We start from the raw sequence: 18,702 nt of genomic DNA on the forward strand, positions 1-18,702 counted from the left end.
ATTTATAATTTCATGGTACCAATAAGAACACTATTCATTCCCCCTCCACCCCCACCCACCCACACACAAAAAATAAAATATGGTACCGAGTAAAGATTAAAGTTTTAATTCAATGTGTAGCTAAAGGTTAAATATCACTTAGATTTATAATTTCGTGATATCAATTAATTTCAATCTCATAATTAATTTTAAAAAAAATTCTAAATTTTGATTTAAGAACAAAAAATTATTAAAATTAGTTGACAGAAGCCTCTTTTAACAATCACTTGTGTCACATTTGGGCGCGAGTGAATTGAAGAGACTCCACCTACCTCTTTTCTTTTCATTTTCCTCCACAACTTCACCAAACCATGATATGCAATCAGTATAATATTACTATTGCTGCTATATAAGCACGTTTACCTATACAATTATTAGTTCATTAACAGCAAAGATACCCCCCCCCCCCCCCCCCCGCTATTCAAGAATCCATTAATCCAAGAATGTGTTCGCTTTACGCATTCCTTATTAGATTCTGCTGATACTCTTTTCTGATCGACATTTCAGGTACTTTTCCTTTTGGATATTTTCCCTTTTACAGTATCAAATTTATGGCGGTTGTCATCAGGGTTTCTTTGTTTTTTTCCCTCTTCATTCTTGGTTTTGCTTTTATTCAAATCTTGAACTGAAGTTACAGAAGAAGTGATAATGAAGCTGGATTTTGGAGTAAAAGATTAACTGGGTGTTTGAATTTTGCAGAATTTGTTGTTGCTAAAATGGCAGCTCTTAAGCTCTCAGGTGCAGTAAAGATTGGAACTAGTAGTAGGGAATGTGCAAGAAGAACCTTAAAGAAAGTTTTTCTAGTTAAGACTTCAACAAGGAATAATTATCTTGGATCAAGATTTGTGAAGAGGTCGAGATTGAACAGTGTTAAGAATTGTGGGTTAGTGAGTGATGAACATTCTGTAGATTCTTCTAATCTTGAAGAAAAGTTTGGCTCAACTAGAGACCAACTCTTAACTGAAGGAGCAATGTAAGATTTCCATCTTAGCTCTTTTTTCTTTTACCTCTTTTTTCTTCCAGTTAGTTTAATTTTGTGACAAAAGATAATTTTGTGGCTGTACTATTACAACCTTACAGGTAAGTTTAGTGATTATACATGAAATTAACAAAGGCTAGGATCCATGTTAATCTGTTTTGACAAACTTCTGTGTGGAAAATTCTTTTGTGCAAATTGGAGATGTTACATTTACATAGGGGAATCAAAGAGTATTCATTCTTTGCTATGTCTTTGTTTGTCTGTATAATTTATGCATTGGTTACCAGCACAAAAATATATGTTTGTGTGAGAATGTGATGGGAAAATTTCTAAGTTCTATGCCTCAGTGCATTGTCAGGAACTTCTACTGAACAATCCCCAACTCAGGATGTACAAACCGAGCTTATAATGCTTTCTTTGCCTGCTATTGCTGGTCAAGCAATTGAACCGTTGGCACAACTAATGGAGACAGCTTATATTGGACGAATGGGTTAGTTATTGTCCAATCTTCCATTTTGTTTATGCTTCTGCCCCCATTTACTGTATTGTACTGCTAGTATTATCCTGTTATTTCTTGATGTATTTCTCTGCTTTGAGAATGGTTTTTTTGTTTGTGTGCTAAATGCACTCATTAGTTGATTTCACTTGAGATTATATGTCACTCAATGCTGGTTGCTGCTTCGGTTGAGCTTCCTATTGTCCTCACTTATTCTGAGAAATAAATGTAAGACTGTAAAACTTCAGTTCTTCCTGTTGTTAAGAGGATACAATGTGATTCATCTAATTTTTTGCCGTTCAAAGATCAGGTTTCTGCTGAAGATATTTTTTACCTGTATATTGCACCGCATACTTTGTTACGTATTCTAATCAGGTGGCCTCCTGAGCTTATCTTATCCTGGCTATGATTAGCTAAGATGACCTCATGCTCTGGAGAGCTTCAAGCATTCATAAAAAACTGATAAAATGCCAATCCTGTTGATTTTGTTCTGTCAACTTTGAAATTTAGTTCATTCTTTCAAGCAATTGCTTTGTTGAATTCTTTACAGAGAAACGAGAGTTCCACAAGGTTCTTGCTTGGATTTTGAGGATTTTATTGAATGGTCCTTTGAACTTTTTGCCAGTTACTTTTTTGGTTAGCACATGCGTCATTTTTCCTAACTCAATCTTTGGATTATTGTTTTCTTCTTTGCAGTATTTTTATAGATAAATGTTTAATGGAGATAGTGGACTCCACTTCATACCTGACAAGCTCTGTGCTTTGATTAAAGGTGCATTGGAGTTGGCATCAGCTGGCATTTCTGTATCAATCTTTAACATAATATCGAAGGTGTTCAACATCCCTCTCCTGAGTGTGGCAACATCATTTGTGGCAGAAGACATCTCCAAGTATGCTGATGATGAGAATTCAGCTGCTGGTAAATTTGCATAGGTGCTAGGGGGATCTCCTTATAAGCATGTCACTTCTTAGATTACACATATTCAGACAGTCACACATTTATCTATATATCTATGCAGATGGTAAATAATTACTCCCTCCGTTCCAACTTATGTTAACATTTTCGCTTTTCGAGAGTCAATTTGACTAATCTTTAAAGCTAAATAGGATTAAAATAACTCAATATTTTAAAGTTAAAATTTAGATGTTTAAAAACTATACGAAAAGTAGCAATTCTTCTCATGTCAATATGATGTAAAAATGCATTTCAAAATGTTGGTCAAAATTTACATAATTTGAATCTTGAGAAGCGAAAAGGTTCACATAAACTGGAATGGAGGGAGTAATAGAAAAACAATATTTGATCAGCACTGCCTCTGAAACAGCAAAGTGTTTCCTGAAACAGCTGAAAGAAAGGCACTTCCATCTGTCTCCACTGCCTTAGTTTTATCTGCTGGAATTGGTGTGATTGAAGCTGCAGCAATGTATCTGGGCACTGGACCATTTCTCAGCATCATGGGTTTATCAACGGTAAATAATCCTCACTGAAATACATCCGAATAGCTTGATGTGTTGTTTAAATGATATTATATTTTAAGCTTGTGTGCTTTCCCATCACAGATCGACATATATGCTTGCCAATTGAAATTTCATTATGATAACTAGATTATTTTGAACCTTTTTGAACAGGATTCAACCATGCGTATTCCAGCGGAGCATTTTCTTAAACTTAGAGCGCTTGGTGCTCCAGCTGTTGTGCTTTATCTGGCTGTGCAAGGCATTTTTCGTGGTTTTAAGGACACAAGGACCCCTGTGTTATGTTTAGGCAAGTCTTCTAAATTATTGGTAAAATATTCAAGAGAAGAGTTTTACAATTTAGGTGTTAACTTCTTTGGTTTATACAAAAATACAACTCCCTGACCCAACTCGGCTAACCTTTTCTTTTTCATTTAATGCCTTTGTGTTGCATTTCTGCTAACATTCATCTTGAGGAAGTTGCTGTCTGCCTTCATTGCATGACTTCAAAAAGCAGTTTGCAAATCAGTAGATGAATGTGTGTAACTAAATTTTCGGGATTGTAGATACGTTACTGTACAGTATATCTCCACAACTCCACATCTAATTAGAGCGCTTACTTTGCTTTAATTCTATTTAATGACATGTTGAGCGTCAAGTCATGTACTAATCAATCATAGAAAAACATTGTAACAGAAAATTTATATTGAGCTGTATCGGAAAAATATTGCTCTTGGCGAAGTAGTATTTATTGGTTTATAGTGTCACTAAATATATTAGACGAAGAAACTTCCTCAGAATATTTCTCCACATGAAAGAAGCTAAACTGACTCTTGCTCTGTTAGTTGAGCATGCATTTTATTTTAGTGAAGATATTAATAATAGGCATTCTATCAATATCCTTTAATTTTTTTTCTCTAACTTTAACTGGTGGAAAATGTTGTGGATGTTGCAGGGTTAGGGAATCTGTCATCTGTATTTTTCTTTCCCATCTTCATGTATATTTTTCAACTGGGCATCACTGGCGCAGCCATTTCTACCGTCTTATCTCAGTATGTTCCTGGAAAGTTCTACTTTGTTTTTCCATAACAACATCTGGCAAATAAATCTAGTGACTTTAAATTGCAGATACATTGTGGCCATTTTGATGTTATGGCATCTTAATAAAAAGACTGTATTGCTGCTGCCAAGCATTAAGAACTTGCAATTTGGTGGCTATTTAAAATCTGGTAAGTGATTTTTGTTGAGCTAATTAATCCCTTGTACGAGTTTTTCTATCAAATTGTCCAAGCTGTTGTATATGACTTACTATGTTGGTGCATGATAATCAAGAAAAAACAAGACATTCATTCAACCGCTGCTCCCAGTATAGTTTAGCTTAAACAAGCTTGTTCTCAGAAAATTTCAGACTTCAGATTATAGTTAGTCCTCGCCGTAAGAGTTGTAAAACAACTACTTGAGCTAGAAGCTTAGTTACTAAAGAGGAAAAGATGTTCCAATATACTAGCAGTGATGCTTTCATGTAAGTTTCACTGTAGTTGAAACTTCTGGAAATTCTAGGAAGAAACAAAAAATTAATCAAAAAGCTTCATAACTTGATTAATTTGTCAAAAATGATGTTCCTGTAAGTGAGCTAGTCCGTTTATTATTGGAGAGTCTGAATCTCTCGTGTTAGTATCTGTGGGGAGTAAGTTTCGAACTTTCATGTGGCATTAGGTGGTTTTCTTCTTGGGAGAACTCTAGCTGCTGTTCTTACAGTAACTTTGAGCACATCAATGGCGGCTCGATTAGGAGCAATACCCATGGCGGCCCATCAGATATGCTTGCAAGTATGGTTGTCTGCCTCGCTATTGGCAGATGCCCAAGCTGCATCTGGTCAGGTAAGCATTTTTTACCCTCTCTTTATTCATTTGTTCCCATTATGAATGAGTTTGCAATTGCATTTGCATTTGTATGGTGATGATGGAAACAATGATAACTGAATTTATGAGCATCAAAGCATGACAAGTATATGTCCTCATTGCAGAAATCTTTATGACTTAACTGTTTGACAAACATACATTTTCATTTTCCATTTTGCAGGCTCTCATTGCAAGTTCGTTTGCAAGACGGGACTACAGCAGAGTTAAATTGATCACACATGTAGCTTTAAAGGTTAGACTCTTTTTTTGCATCTTATAGCTCTCCTAGATGGAAAAAAATCGAGACATCCTTAGCTGTTTCCTGTTTTCTTCTCTCTCTCTCTCTCTCTCTCTCTCTCTCTCTCTCTCTCTCTCGCTCTCTACTTATTATCTTCTTTTTCTTTAATCTCTTTTAAGTTTCTAACAAAGTGCACTTGGCTTTTTCAGACAGGATTAGCTACTGGTTTTTTGTTAGCCATTATTTTGGGTCTGTCCTTTCCTTCTTTTGCGAAGTGCTTCACAAACGACTCTCAAGTGCTAGATATCGTTAGATCTGGTTTACTGGTATGCTTTATCTATTCTGCACTTAGTTTATGTGTTCCTTTCATTGCATCTTCCTCAGCATTTTGTGTCCAATTTCTTACAGTTTGTCAGTGCCAGTCAACCCCTTAATGCTCTAGCCTATATCTTTGATGGGCTCCACTATGGTGTTTCAGATTTCCCATTTGCAGCTATCTCCATGGTAAGCAACCTCTATAAAAATGGTGCAATAATTAAAAGAAAATACTAACTTTGTACTGACGTTTCCTCACAATTTGTAGATGATCGTGGGTGCTCTCTCTTCAGTGTTTCTGCTTTATGCTACTCCTATAATTGGTCTTCCGGGAGTTTGGTCGGGTTTGACTATTTTCATGGGATTGCGCTCTGTGGCTGGTTTCATGAGGTAATTTAACTACCAAATAAAATACTATATGTAGATTAGGAACTTACAATCTCGAACCTAGACCTGTTTGATTGTTCCGGACTTCCTGGCATTTAGAAGCCTTCTAAAATGTCAAATTCCCCGTAAATCTACTGAACTCGTCCCCCAGCATCTTTTCGGATCTCTATTCCCACATTTATATGCATCTCTTTTACAAAAGAAATGAAGGCGAACGTTTTCTTTTTAGTTACTTTTCAAATCTGCAATTTTCTTAGGGTGTTTTAGGGTTGGGGGTGGGGGGTGGGGTGGGGGGGTGGGTGGGGGGGGACTGGTTAAAGCTACAACACGTTGACAAGAGCATCATTTTTTCTAAAATATAAATAAGAGCCATAGTCAAGGGCCTTTTGGTTTAACAATATGTTCTGTGGAAATTGAATATGTTGTTAGATTCTACATTCTGAAGTACCTTCCATCCAGGACCATTGCTTCACTCTATTTTCATAATTCTTAATTCATGTTTCTATTTTAGATTATCAGCGAAGAATGGTCCATGGTGGTTCTTACAGGACTCACAAGAAAATGAGGTCAGTTGACTTTAACTTTCAATATGGTTCAATAGTCAGGTCGCAACATGCACTAATGTTGATGTATTGGCTTCTCTTTAAAATTTTAACTTCTAGATAGAATGGCATGAATGCTGGAATCTGTATAACACATGTAACCCACATCCACCTCTTTCCACCCCTACCTACCACCCCAGCCCAAAAAAATTGAAATTGGAACTGTAACTAGATTCTGGCAATTGAAGAAGGATCTCGGATACTTGGCAAAAATATGAACCGCCTTAATACTTGTATTGCTGCATTAGGGGCCGAGGGAGAAGAAAGGGGTCTTGATTATAGGAATCGAACCATGACCTAAAGCATTATTAATTGAAGGGGTCGAACCATGACGTAAAGCATTATTTGAACCCCCTTTGTCACACCCTGGTAGCCTTCATTATTGTGTTAATGGAATTCAACAATCAATATATATACATAAAAGAAATTTTCACCTATACACAGTTTAATTTTCTGACAAAGGGGATCAATTGATCACCTTTAGGCCAATGTGGCTCCATTACTGGCTCTATGCAGCAATAAGAAGAAAAAATCCTACTGCTTGCAAGCGTACCTATTAGGATCGTTTGGTTGGTGAACAAGTTATGCAGGATTATGGTGATGGGATTATAATATGGAGATTGGGTACTGACATGACTATTTAGTGGATATACTTTTATTGATAGATGTTTGTTTCATTGGACTAAAAATGGGAGATACGGGATATAATATAAACATGTGTTTGGTTTCAAACTAGATAAGTTGGGAGAAACTTTTATTTCCTATTTTAATCTTGGATTTTTAAAGGACTTTGGTAGAAGAGCTTTGGAGAAGGGAATCTTTCATTTTGGTGTTTTATCCAAGGTTTGTTATGATTTGGTATAAAAATAATACCATAATTGTGGTATAAATAATCCTAGAATTGCTAATCACGAAATCGAAAATTCAACCAATCGCGGGATAAAATAATCCCGCATTTATCCCAAAATTGTTATACCTTATCCCACAAACCAAACAACCCCTTGCTGCATTGCCCTTACCTTCTTACGTAACATTGGAATTATTTGTACTTTCGCCTTCTATTAACGCCAAATTTATGCTGTCTTTTCATGTGCTTCTTTTCTCATGAGTTCCACTTTCTTATGTACTTTCATTTCTAGGTTGCAATATCATAGGAACACGTTGAGATTAGAGGCTGCATGCTTTTCAAATGAAGCTAAAGCTCAAGGCAATGGAGCTACTATTGAACAACATACCCAACATAGATCAGTTGTGGTGTAAAATCTTGCAACTTTAGCTACCTGGAGTAAAATCATCTGGTACTGTTCTACTCAAACCTTAGGACTTCATAGCCTCTATTTTTCTTACAAAGTTTGTATCTTTTGAAGCCACAGATACCCTGTAAATTGCATTTGACAAATAAATGGAAGAAAAATCTTGGTCTGTTTTGAGTATGTGTGGGTCAAATTGAACAGAAGACTTGAAGTTTAGCGAGAAAATGTAGAACAGAAAAATAAAAATAAAACAAAATTCATGAGTGGATAATCTCATGTTCAATCTGCATAGCTAGAAAGTTTTTTTTTTCTGGATTTTATTTACATTCATTGACAGTGTAATCAAATTTAAGTTACTACTTCCATTTATTATGGTTGATTACCCGTAATTACTTTTTTAATGACCTGATAGTCTAATTACGTTTACACTATTACTATAGTTAACCTGTCTTGTTGTAGTGTATCCCAATTTATGGTACAGATCATTTCTCTTGCTGGAACATAACATAAAGTAGAAATGAGTGTTATTACCAGCAATGTCCAGTATTGAACTTATTGGCATGAAAGAATGATCCACAGATTATTTAGTAGATGACTTCATAAAGTCAATCCTTGTCCTGCCGCTTCATTTCGTTCAGAGTAGACTGCCCAAGGCTTTTGCTTTCTCCCTTAGGATAAATTTCTGTATCTTTCCGGTCGATGTTTTGGGAAGATCTTGAAATATTACTGTCCGGGGTGCCATGTAATGAGGCAAATTATCCCTGCAGAAGTTGATAATTTCTTTAGCACTAACTTCAAATCCCTCCTTCAACTTCACAAATGCACAAGGTGTCTGTCCCCAGTGGTTATCTGGTCATGCGACTACTGCTGCTTCAAATACTGCTGGATGTCTATACAGAGCCCTTTCTACCTCAACTGTGCTTATATTTTCTCCACCAGAGATTATGATGTCTTTTAACCGATCCTTAACGTCTATATAACCATCAGGATGTTTAACAGCAAGATCACCACTATGAAACCATCCACCTCTAAAAGCTTCTTCTGTTGCTTTGACATCTTTCAAATAACCGCTCATTACTGTATTCCCTCTAAACATAACTTCTCCCATTGTTACACCATCCGCGGGCACCTTCTCCATGGTGGCAGAATCTCTTACATCAACTTCCTCTAAACAAAGATGTTGCACTCCTTGTCTTGCTTTCAGTGTAAATCTTTCCTCTGGAGGCAAAGAATCCCACTCAGGCTTCCACAAGCAATATGTACCTAAAAGGTTAATTTCACGTATTATCACCGAATTTTATCAACTACACAGTAAAATCACAAATTTGTTTTGTCACAATAATGTAACAATAACAATTAAGTCACAGAACTGTTTTTTTTTACTTAACTATTATAGTAGATTAAGTTCAGTGATCATAAATCTTGTACCTGGACCATATGTCTCTGTTAGTCCATATAAGTGATTTACTCCAAATCCCAACTCCTCCATTCTGGAAAGGATTTGTGGAGGTGGTGATGAACCCCCTGTCATAATCTTAACCTTGTGTGGAAGTGGCTTCCGGTCACACGGCGATGAATTCACTATCATGTTCAAGACAGTAGGTGCCCCTCCCATATATGTCACCTTGTACAATGAAATACTTTGAAATATTTCTTTTGCAGATACATGTCTTAGACAAACATTAGTGCCACCAAATGCTGCTAGACCCCAAATGAGGCATCATCCGTTGCAGTGAAATGTTGGAACAGTCCAAAGATAAATAGGTAATGAACTCATCTCATGAAGCATAAATGTGGCAATAGAATTGAGATATGCACCTCTATGACTGTAAACAACTCCTTTAGGTCTTGATATTGTTCCAGAAGTATAGTTAATGCTAATAGGGTCAAATTCACTTATTGGCCACCTTATAGAAAAATCACTATGGCCACTTTTGAGGAGACTTTCATATTCATAAGTGTTAGATTTTTCAGAGATTACAACAAGAAGAGGTGGTTGTGTTTTCTTGATAGCAAGAAGAGAAATTGCTCCTTGAGCAAGTTGGAGCAACTGTTGATCCACAAATATGACTTTTGCTCATTATTATTAAATTGGTGCAACAAGAAAGAAATAGATTAAAAACCAAAAGAGTAAATATCAAGAGAGTTTAAGTTTTATGCACGGACTGTTTTCACAATTTGGTTACTTAAAAGTAATTACAGGTAACTCTATTTAATAGGTAAGTATATGCATTAGTAACCTACTAAACATAGTAAATAACTTGGTATAACCGATTAAGTTGTTTTACACTGTTAACGTATATAACTTAAAATCCAATTTGAAACAAGTTTTTGCCAGTGAGTTTCTTCCCAATGTTTTTGTTAAATAGCAAATTAATGCATAATTTCTAGCCATGTAACATTGTTAACATCTCAAATGACAGAGAATTAAAATCATTTCTTAATGGGATTAGGGATATATCATGATCAAGTTGACATAAAATGTTACCACATCAGCACGAGAAATGCCCAACTGAGCCAAAGCAGAAGCAAGCTTTATACACCTAGCATAGGTCTCTTCCCAAGTGTACGTCACAGAGGAACCATAGATTACTGAAGTTCTATCACTAAAAACATTAGCTGCATCACATTTGACCATACCCTCCACGGATGGCCATGGCTCAGAAACTTGATGATCATGATCCCCAGAAAGCTGGCACAACCTCTTAGGCGTCTTCAATGTCTTAGGAAAAATCCTGGCTACGCCACTGCTCATAGTGCATGAAACGTGAGCTTGATTAGGACCATTAAAGAACCATCCAGCCAATCTTGAGTCCTTGAAAAAGTGACTCGTGTTGATGGTGGAAGAGAGACTCATTGGAAGAGTGTATATATATATATATATATATATATATATATATATATATATATATATATATGGAAGAGCTGCAAACTTGCAATATTGGTCTTCTAGCCCTGGGATTATGATTATATTAAATAAAATTTTATTGCAACAAGTGGCAGAATCAAAATTTTCATTAAGGGGATCAAAATATTAAAAAATAAAGCCACGAAGAAGCTAAGAGTGTCAATATGTAGCATATATATATTTAAAATATATATATTTACCTAGCTAAATGTGTAATTTCTCGGCGAAGGGGTGCCGGTTGACACCCTTTGAGCACATGTGACTCCGCCACTAATTGCAACAGAAATATTATGACATGCCAATAAAGACTATTCCCTCCGTTTATTTTTAATTGTCCACTTTTGACTTTGCACTCCTTTTTAAGAAAAAAATAAATAAAGTATATATTTTATAATTTTACCAATAATAATGATAGCATTTCAAATAATATTGAGAAATGATTTGGGATAAAGTAGTTAATGATAAAGTTAAAGCAAGAAAAAAATTGACTCTCTTGATTTGTTAAAATGGACAAGTAAAAGCAAATATGTATTTTTAGTATAGTGGACAAATAAAAATAAAAGGAAGGAGTACATGTTTGAGAAGTCTTCCTTTTTCCGTGTCCAATCAAATTGTGTCATATAAATTGAATATGTATTTGATTTTTCCCTTTGTAGAAACAACAAATAAACTAGGAAACCTTTCTGAGTTTTTCAATCAAGAAATCTTATGAGTTAGTACGTAATTGAGTAGTAGGCTCGAGGTTTTAACTACGTACTGGTAGCCTTTTGCTTGCTATATATCACATGAACTAAGCTTCCTAGGAGTATGTTGGGCTAAAATTGCGTCATGATTAAAATAGGAGGAAATGACACCAGGTAATTACTTTTAAGTATGTTGTTTAAAATATATTCACAGTTTACAATATATTTAAAAATTAGTCAATTTCGTATAAACTTCATGACACTGCGTCCTAGAGTTTAAACTTCAGGATATCGTGTCCTAAAATTCAAAAATTGTGTTCAGAAGTTCGAATCTTATGTCCTGAATTTTAAATTAGTAGTTCGAAAATTCAAGACATTTAGTCCTGAATTTCAAATTAGCAGCTCAAAAATTCATGACATCATGAATTTCCAAATTCAGGATACTTAATCCTGAAGTTTGGGTGAATTGACTAATCTTTAAATACATTATAAATTGTGAATATATTTTAAATAGCGGGCTTAAAAGTGGTTATTGCTGCAGTATCAATCACCCATTTAAGGTGTGATCTATCTCATTATGTGATTTCAAAGTACGAGAACTTCGTCCGTGTAAGATCAAACTTTGACTTTTAAACTATTTTTATTATTATATGTACATTTTTAGTAATCACTTAAAACTACAGTATTAATTATCAACACGTAATATACTATTTTCCAACTCTTCAAGTAATAATATGGAGGTAGTAGTATTTTTCTTTTGCACGAATAGAGTATAATTTGCTTACATCGATAACTTGATCTAGATCTCTTGACATTAGTTAAACAACGTCAATCAATATGACAGAATCTTTGCTCTCCTCTCTTGTTGTTGTCGTTTGTTTTTGAAAAAAAATTCTGAAATCGTGCAAAAAGAACTTCTATTGGGAAGATGGAAGAGTTGCAAGCTTGAAATATTCTTCTCACACCTGTTGTTCTGCTATTTTTTGAGTTGACAAATAAAGCTGAACTTATCGATTATTGCATTTCTTCAGCCTAATGGAATGGAAAATATTATTATTTGAAGGATTAACGAGCTGTTCAAACATGTGGTGATGCGGAAATGATCTGTTTCATTAATGAAAAAAGAGTTTGCATAAACACTCTTTGTGGATTACTTGCTCGATTCAGAACGTTTTCTAAAATTTAGTTAATGTGTTCAGAAGTGGTAAATGTAAAACGTAAGGTGTAAAAACTCTGCCTTATGAGTCTTTATATTCTTCATGTACATGTTTGAGTTTCCTTTACCGAGCTATCATTACTCCATCTTTGAGTTTCCGATATACATATATATATATATATATATATATATATATATATATATATATATATATATATATATATATACATATACATACTAGTACCTACTAAAATATGGACCATCACTGTACTTATCAATTCACATAGAATTACTTTTTGGGTTGTCAATATAGGTCAATATAGTATGATATTTATATTCCTTTTATTTCAACCTCCAATCCATTTCTTTAATAGTAAGTTCAATCTGTTTCTTACTTATCTCTAGTAATTAAGGGTAAAAATATAAGATTAGGTAAGTAATGTCACGACCCAAAATCCCACCACAGGCGTCGTGATGACACTTAGTCTTTAAGACTAAGTAAACCGATTATAAATACAATTCAAGCCATTTTTTTAGATAATCGAAACCAACATCGGAAATAATTATAAACAACCTCCCAAGACTGGAAATATTGAGTCACGAACTCTAACTGAATACATAAAATTATCTCAAGGATCGAATACTAAATACTGTTTTGAATAATGATTGACAGTACAATAAAATAGAAAAACTCCAAGGGACTGCGGCGACCAAACAGCTCTACCTTGAATCCTTGTGATCCCACTCTAACTTTGTCCGAGTCTGATATCTCAAATACTGACTCTGCACAAAAATATGCAGAAGTGTAGTATGAGTACACCGCAGTCGGTACCCAGTAAGTATCAAGACTAACCTCGGTGGAGTAGTGACGAGGTACAGTCAAAACACTCACTAGTCTAATAACCTGTGCAATATAGTATACAAAAATAATAGAAAAATAAATAACAGTGACAACAACAATAATCAACTAGTGATGTAAACAGCAAGGCAGCAAGAACTCCATAAATATTGCTCAAACAGGTAATGAACACAAGTACAACCAATAATCAAGTCCTTCAAAATATACATCTTTCATCTATAAGTTTTTCAATAGAAATCTCTAAATTATAATCCTTTCCAATAAATATCTTTCGAACATACTTCTTTCAATTAAATATCCTTCAAATATAATTCTTTAAAATAAATATTTTCAAATATAATTCTTTAAAATAAATATCTTTCGAATATAATTCTTTCAAATAATATTTGAAATATAATCCTTTCAAATAAAAGTCACCTTGTGACACCTCATCTCATAATCATAAAATACGGGTCTCAGCCCACTTTCATATTTTCACGGCACCTCGTGCCAATATCTCTATCACAACCGCACGGACAACTCACGTTCCAATATCATCATCATATTTTCCATGGCACCTCGTGCCCACATTTTATATCTGTTGCGGCGTGCAACCCGATCCCATATAACATTAATCATACCTGTTACAGCGTGCAACCCGATCCCATATAACATAATCCGTCTCGCAATAGCCACAGGCTCCCAATTTCAACATAGATCAGATTATTATCAAGTTTACTGAAACAACAAGACAAGTTGCACATGATATAAAAATAAACACAAGAAAAATCACAACATCACATGAAAATTACCAACGCAATAATCCCACATCATTACATAAAAATTACCAACACAATAAATCATATCATCCCTGATAATAGCCACCCTTATCTCTCCTATAGCCACCCTTATCCCTCTTATAATAGCCTCCCTTATCACTCCGCCCTGACAATATTAATAGCCACCCTTATCGTTCATATAGCCGCCCTTATCGCTCCGTATAATAGCCATCCTTATCACTCCGCCCATACATATCCCAACACACATAACCACAGTAAAATGCCACCCTTATACCCACATAATATCAACAGTGAAATTCCACACTTATATCCTCATAATAATAATTCAAACCACATAATAATTTAAACGGAATATTATCACGATAACACAATACAATCAATTCATATCTCAATTTGCCCAATGGCCACAAGCAATTCCAATGATATAGTAAAATCAATAAATTTCTCAAAAACAACCCAAGGCTTCACACAACGTATATAAAATCTCAGAACAACAACAGAGATGAAAAAGTAACTTAGCATAGGACAACGACTTCTTTAATCCAGATTTTAATAAATGTAAATTAATACCTCATTTTAAACTTATTTAATAATTTTTGTTTTGCAGATAAGGATTCAATAATGAATTTAATTCCAAGAAAAATATCAAATCAACAAGCACACGGAATTCACATAAAAATTCAAGCGACAATAACACCAAATTATCATCTAAAATACAATTTCGACAAACAAGGAACGAGGCATGACAATTCAAGAATTTACTAAGTTCCAACAATTTTTCAATTTAATACATAAGGGTGTCTATGAATTTTAACCGATATAATTTGCACATATAAACCAAGTACGTACTCGTAACCTTGCGTACACGGCTTTCAATCAAATAATTTTCACATAAGACTCAATGCCTAAGTGGTAATTCCCCCACTTAAGATTAGGCAAGATACTTACCTTTTTGAAGTTATGCCGATATTCCAAAATTGCCTTCTTGCTTGAATTGACCTTCGGACAGCTCAAATCTATCCAAATTAATTCAATTCAGCCAATACTAATTATAAGAATTAATTCCATATGAAAATACTAATTTTCTAACAAAATCCGAAATTTAACTCAAAAATCGTCCATGGGGCCCACGTCTCGGAATCCGACGAAACTCACAAAATCCGACAACCCATTCAATTACGAGTCCACCCATACCAATTTTATCAAATTCCGATAACAACTCGACCTCCAACTCTAAAATTTTCGTTCTTGAAAAGTTTTGCAAAAATCTTGATTTCTTCCATTTAAATCCGAAGTAAATGATGAATATAACCATGGATTTATGAAATATAATCACTTTTTGATATAGGACACTTACCCAAGTCGAAGTCGTGAAGAAATCTTTAAAATCACCCAAGAACCGTGCTCCATAAATCCAAAAATGAAATGAAGGAAATGACCATTTTTGGTCCTTAAGTTTCTGTCCATCCGTCACTAAAAATCTATTTTCCGTCACTAAAAGTTCATTTTTCGTTACTAAAAGTCCACACAAAAATTTGCTTGCACCGACAGTTATTGTTTTCACTAAAAAGACTCTAACTCCATCATACAAACTCGGAATTCGACGATTCTTGTTCCTATGAGTCACAAATAATAATACGAACATAGTAGTTCAATCGAAACTCAATTCAGAGCTCATTTGCTTAATGCGATACCAATTTCGCTCGTTAAACAATTAACTCATATTTCGCGCTAAAAACCCAATCGCGACTTGATGAAATTAGACCAAACTTTCGAGATCATTCTTATAATTAATTATCAAAATCTCGGAAGTCTTGAAATCGAATTTCGATCTCTAGAACTAAAAATGGACCTTTGGATCATTACATGCTTATGCTGAAAACATCAAACTCTTCCAAAACTCTTACCCGACAACCTGTAGTGTATCAACCATAACTTCTTGTACTCAACTCCAACTGCCAAACAGTTTATATTTTTGCAAACTAGATACAAAGGGCTACAACTTTCATGTTTTGTTCATCGCTCAACTCCTTATAGATTGTGAGATATAAGCTCCCAAAGTCAGTCTGTGCAGCAGAAATTTCTGGCGATGCACACTGCTGTAGCTAAAAACTGCAGTACCAGATTCAGTCAATCGATCATAACTTTTTGTACAAATATCCGAATGATGAATGGTTTATTATTCTGGAAACTAGAATCAAAGGGCTACAACTTTCATGCTTTGATAATTTCCAGATTCCTTATAGATCGCGAGATATAAGCTTCCAAAGTCAGCTCCGCGCATCAGCAATTTCGCACATTGCTGTCAAAAACAACCAGCAGTTAAAAATGATCCGAAATCACTCCGAAACTCACCCGAGGCCATCAGGACCTCAACCCAATACACCAACAAGTCCTAAAACATCATACGAACGTAGTTGAAACCTCAAATCACATAAAACAATGCTAAAATCACGAATTATACCCCAATTCAAGCTTAAGGAACCTAAGAATTTTCAACTTCTACATTCGATGCCGAAACCTATCAAATCAATTCCGATTGACCTCAAAATTTTCACACAAGTCATAAATGACATAACGGATCTATGAAAATTTTCAGAATTGGATTCCGACTCAAATATCAAAAAGTCAACTCTCCGTTCAAACTTTCCAAAAATTCAACTTTCGTTATTTCAACCAAAATTTCACTATGGACTTCTAAAATAATTTTCTGGACATGCTCTTAAGTCCAAAATCACCATACGGAACTATTGGAATCATCAAAACTTTATTTCGGGGTCGTTTACACATAATTCACCATCCGATCAATTATTTCAACTTAAGCTTCCAAAACAAGAATTGTTCTTTCAATTATATCCTGAATCATCCGAAAACCAAACTTGACCACCTTCGCAAGTCATAATACACATTTCAAAGCTGCTCGAGACCTTAAGTCATCGAACGGAACGTAAATTCTTAAAATGACAAGTTTGGTCGTTACAAGTAAAAAGTAAGAAAGTCTATTCATTTTAAAGCTCATCTTAGGCAAATCCAACGTTGAAATAGGAAAAAAAAAGTTAGGAGCCATAATAAAGATAAGTTCTAAACTCTATCGTTGAGGCGCTTTTTAGGTTAAAGGTCAGAAAAGATAAAATCGTATCATGATATTTGACAGTTGGGCATGCACCTTTACAGTTACCAAAATACTCAATTAACCAAATGGTCATAAATTAAATGTCAAGTTCAGCTTTTAGCTGCTGCACATTTACAAAGGCAGGCTGTCAATGCTAAACTGAGGAAGGAATACGCCAGTGTTTTAGAAGGCGTTTTTTGGACGACTCGGAGCGAGTCTTGGGCCGAGGCTTATCAAAAAAGTACCGAGACGTATTGGCGGGGCATAAGTATTGCAGATCGTAAGTCCCAATATTCCGGGCATTCGCCTAGGCATAAGTCTCAATCTCTGGGAAAAACCGACCAAGCGATACCGCCAACGTTGGTCGGTCCACAAAAGCGACCAAAAAACCGTCCAAAATGGACGGAAACTACCAAAAAAATATTTTATATTTTTTTTAAATTACACACCGACCAAAATTGGTCGGTATATTGGTCAAACATTTGACCACATTGGTCAGACTTGCTTAGTCAAAGCACATTTTTGATTACCGATCAACATCGGTCGGTAATGTGAACCACATTTTAAATTTTAATAATTATATTATTATTTAAAATATTTTATAAAATTTATAGTTAAATTTACCGACCAAAGTCGGTCGGTTATTGCAGGGGAAGATGTTATCGACCAACTTTGGTCGGTAGATATAATTTCTGGAAAATAACCGACCAACTTCGATCGGTTCATAGGTCAAACATGATCAAACTTTTGAATGTCATTAATATTTACTATCTAAATAATATAAATATAATATGTTAACACTTTATTTTGTAATACAAATAATGAATACACTAACAGATACTATACCAAGCTATATATAGTTAAAGTAGTACAACAAAGTGTGTGTATATATATATACCCCGTGTATTGGCGGGCCCGAGCAAAACCCGGGCAGAGCTATGATCAGACGTTTTTGAGTTTCAATGAAAGCATGGATGCATACACAAAACGGTCTATACGTATTTACAAGAGTATACAAAGAGAGTTTTCGTAGTAATTTTCACAAAATGTGAAAGATTACAACTGCTGTAGGCTATGAAAAAGCATTCAGGCAATCTTTGTTGCACTTAAAATCTGATAAAGTATCTGTATGAACAACAAATTGAGAGTTAGTATAACATAGCAGTTGAAAATATGCAATTTGCACTAACAGCGGTAAAGAGGTTGAACATACATTTTATTTTCAATTGTTCCAAATGAAGAGGTACTATTAGTGCTTCTTTCTTTACCGTGAAAGTATTTAAATTGTTCAGAGAAGTTTAACTATGTTCAACTTTTCAGACATTGTTGTTCATTTTTCACCCAACAAAACTTTTATCATATGTGAGCTTACTGTTTGCGTTTGAGGTTGTAAATGAATTTTGAACAGTTGTCCAACATGTGTTGTCTGATATGCTCAACAGGTAAAAGTTGTTCTAGGGCAAAAAGTTTAGACCACACTGAATAAATAAAATGAAGATTTTAAATTTCACTTTTTGTGAGGTAAAATAATCCAAAAAAA

General features: G+C 34.7%; 2 protein-coding genes across 3 annotated transcripts; one reads left to right on the forward strand and one right to left on the reverse strand.

The window, feature by feature from the left end:
- Nucleotides 1-284: 284 nt before the first annotated feature.
- Nucleotides 285-7,839, forward strand: LOC104094572 (protein DETOXIFICATION 45, chloroplastic-like). Of its 2 annotated transcripts, none has more exons than XM_033655699.2 (15): nt 285-546; nt 739-1,012; nt 1,366-1,508; nt 2,287-2,404; nt 2,840-2,984; nt 3,144-3,279; nt 3,925-4,021; nt 4,098-4,198; nt 4,686-4,849; nt 5,052-5,123; nt 5,318-5,434; nt 5,517-5,612; nt 5,692-5,813; nt 6,322-6,376; nt 7,552-7,839. In XM_033655699.2, the coding sequence occupies exons 2-15, from the start codon at nt 756-758 to the stop codon at nt 7,564-7,566; spliced, it is 1,638 nt and encodes a 545-aa protein (XP_033511590.1). In that variant the 5' UTR covers nt 285-546; nt 739-755; the 3' UTR covers nt 7,567-7,839. The 2 variants fall into 2 exon arrangements, with proteins under 2 accessions (XP_033511590.1, XP_009598828.1); XM_009600533.3 differs by having other exon boundaries at nt 286-546; nt 2,287-2,433; nt 2,860-2,984.
- Nucleotides 7,840-8,074: 235 nt separating this feature from the next.
- LOC104094574 (isovalerate--CoA ligase AAE2-like) lies at nt 8,075-9,935 on the reverse strand. The gene is made up of 2 exons (XM_070196202.1): nt 9,094-9,935; nt 8,075-8,928 (listed from the first exon to the last, which is right to left on the reverse strand). The coding sequence occupies exons 1-2, from the start codon at nt 9,278-9,280 to the stop codon at nt 8,519-8,521; spliced, it is 597 nt and encodes a 198-aa protein (XP_070052303.1). The 5' UTR covers nt 9,281-9,935; the 3' UTR covers nt 8,075-8,518.
- Nucleotides 9,936-18,702: the final 8,767 nt, after the last annotated feature.

This window comes from Nicotiana tomentosiformis, chromosome 2 (genome assembly GCF_000390325.3).
Source record: "Nicotiana tomentosiformis chromosome 2, ASM39032v3, whole genome shotgun sequence".
NCBI lineage: Eukaryota > Viridiplantae > Streptophyta > Magnoliopsida > Solanales > Solanaceae > Nicotiana > Nicotiana tomentosiformis.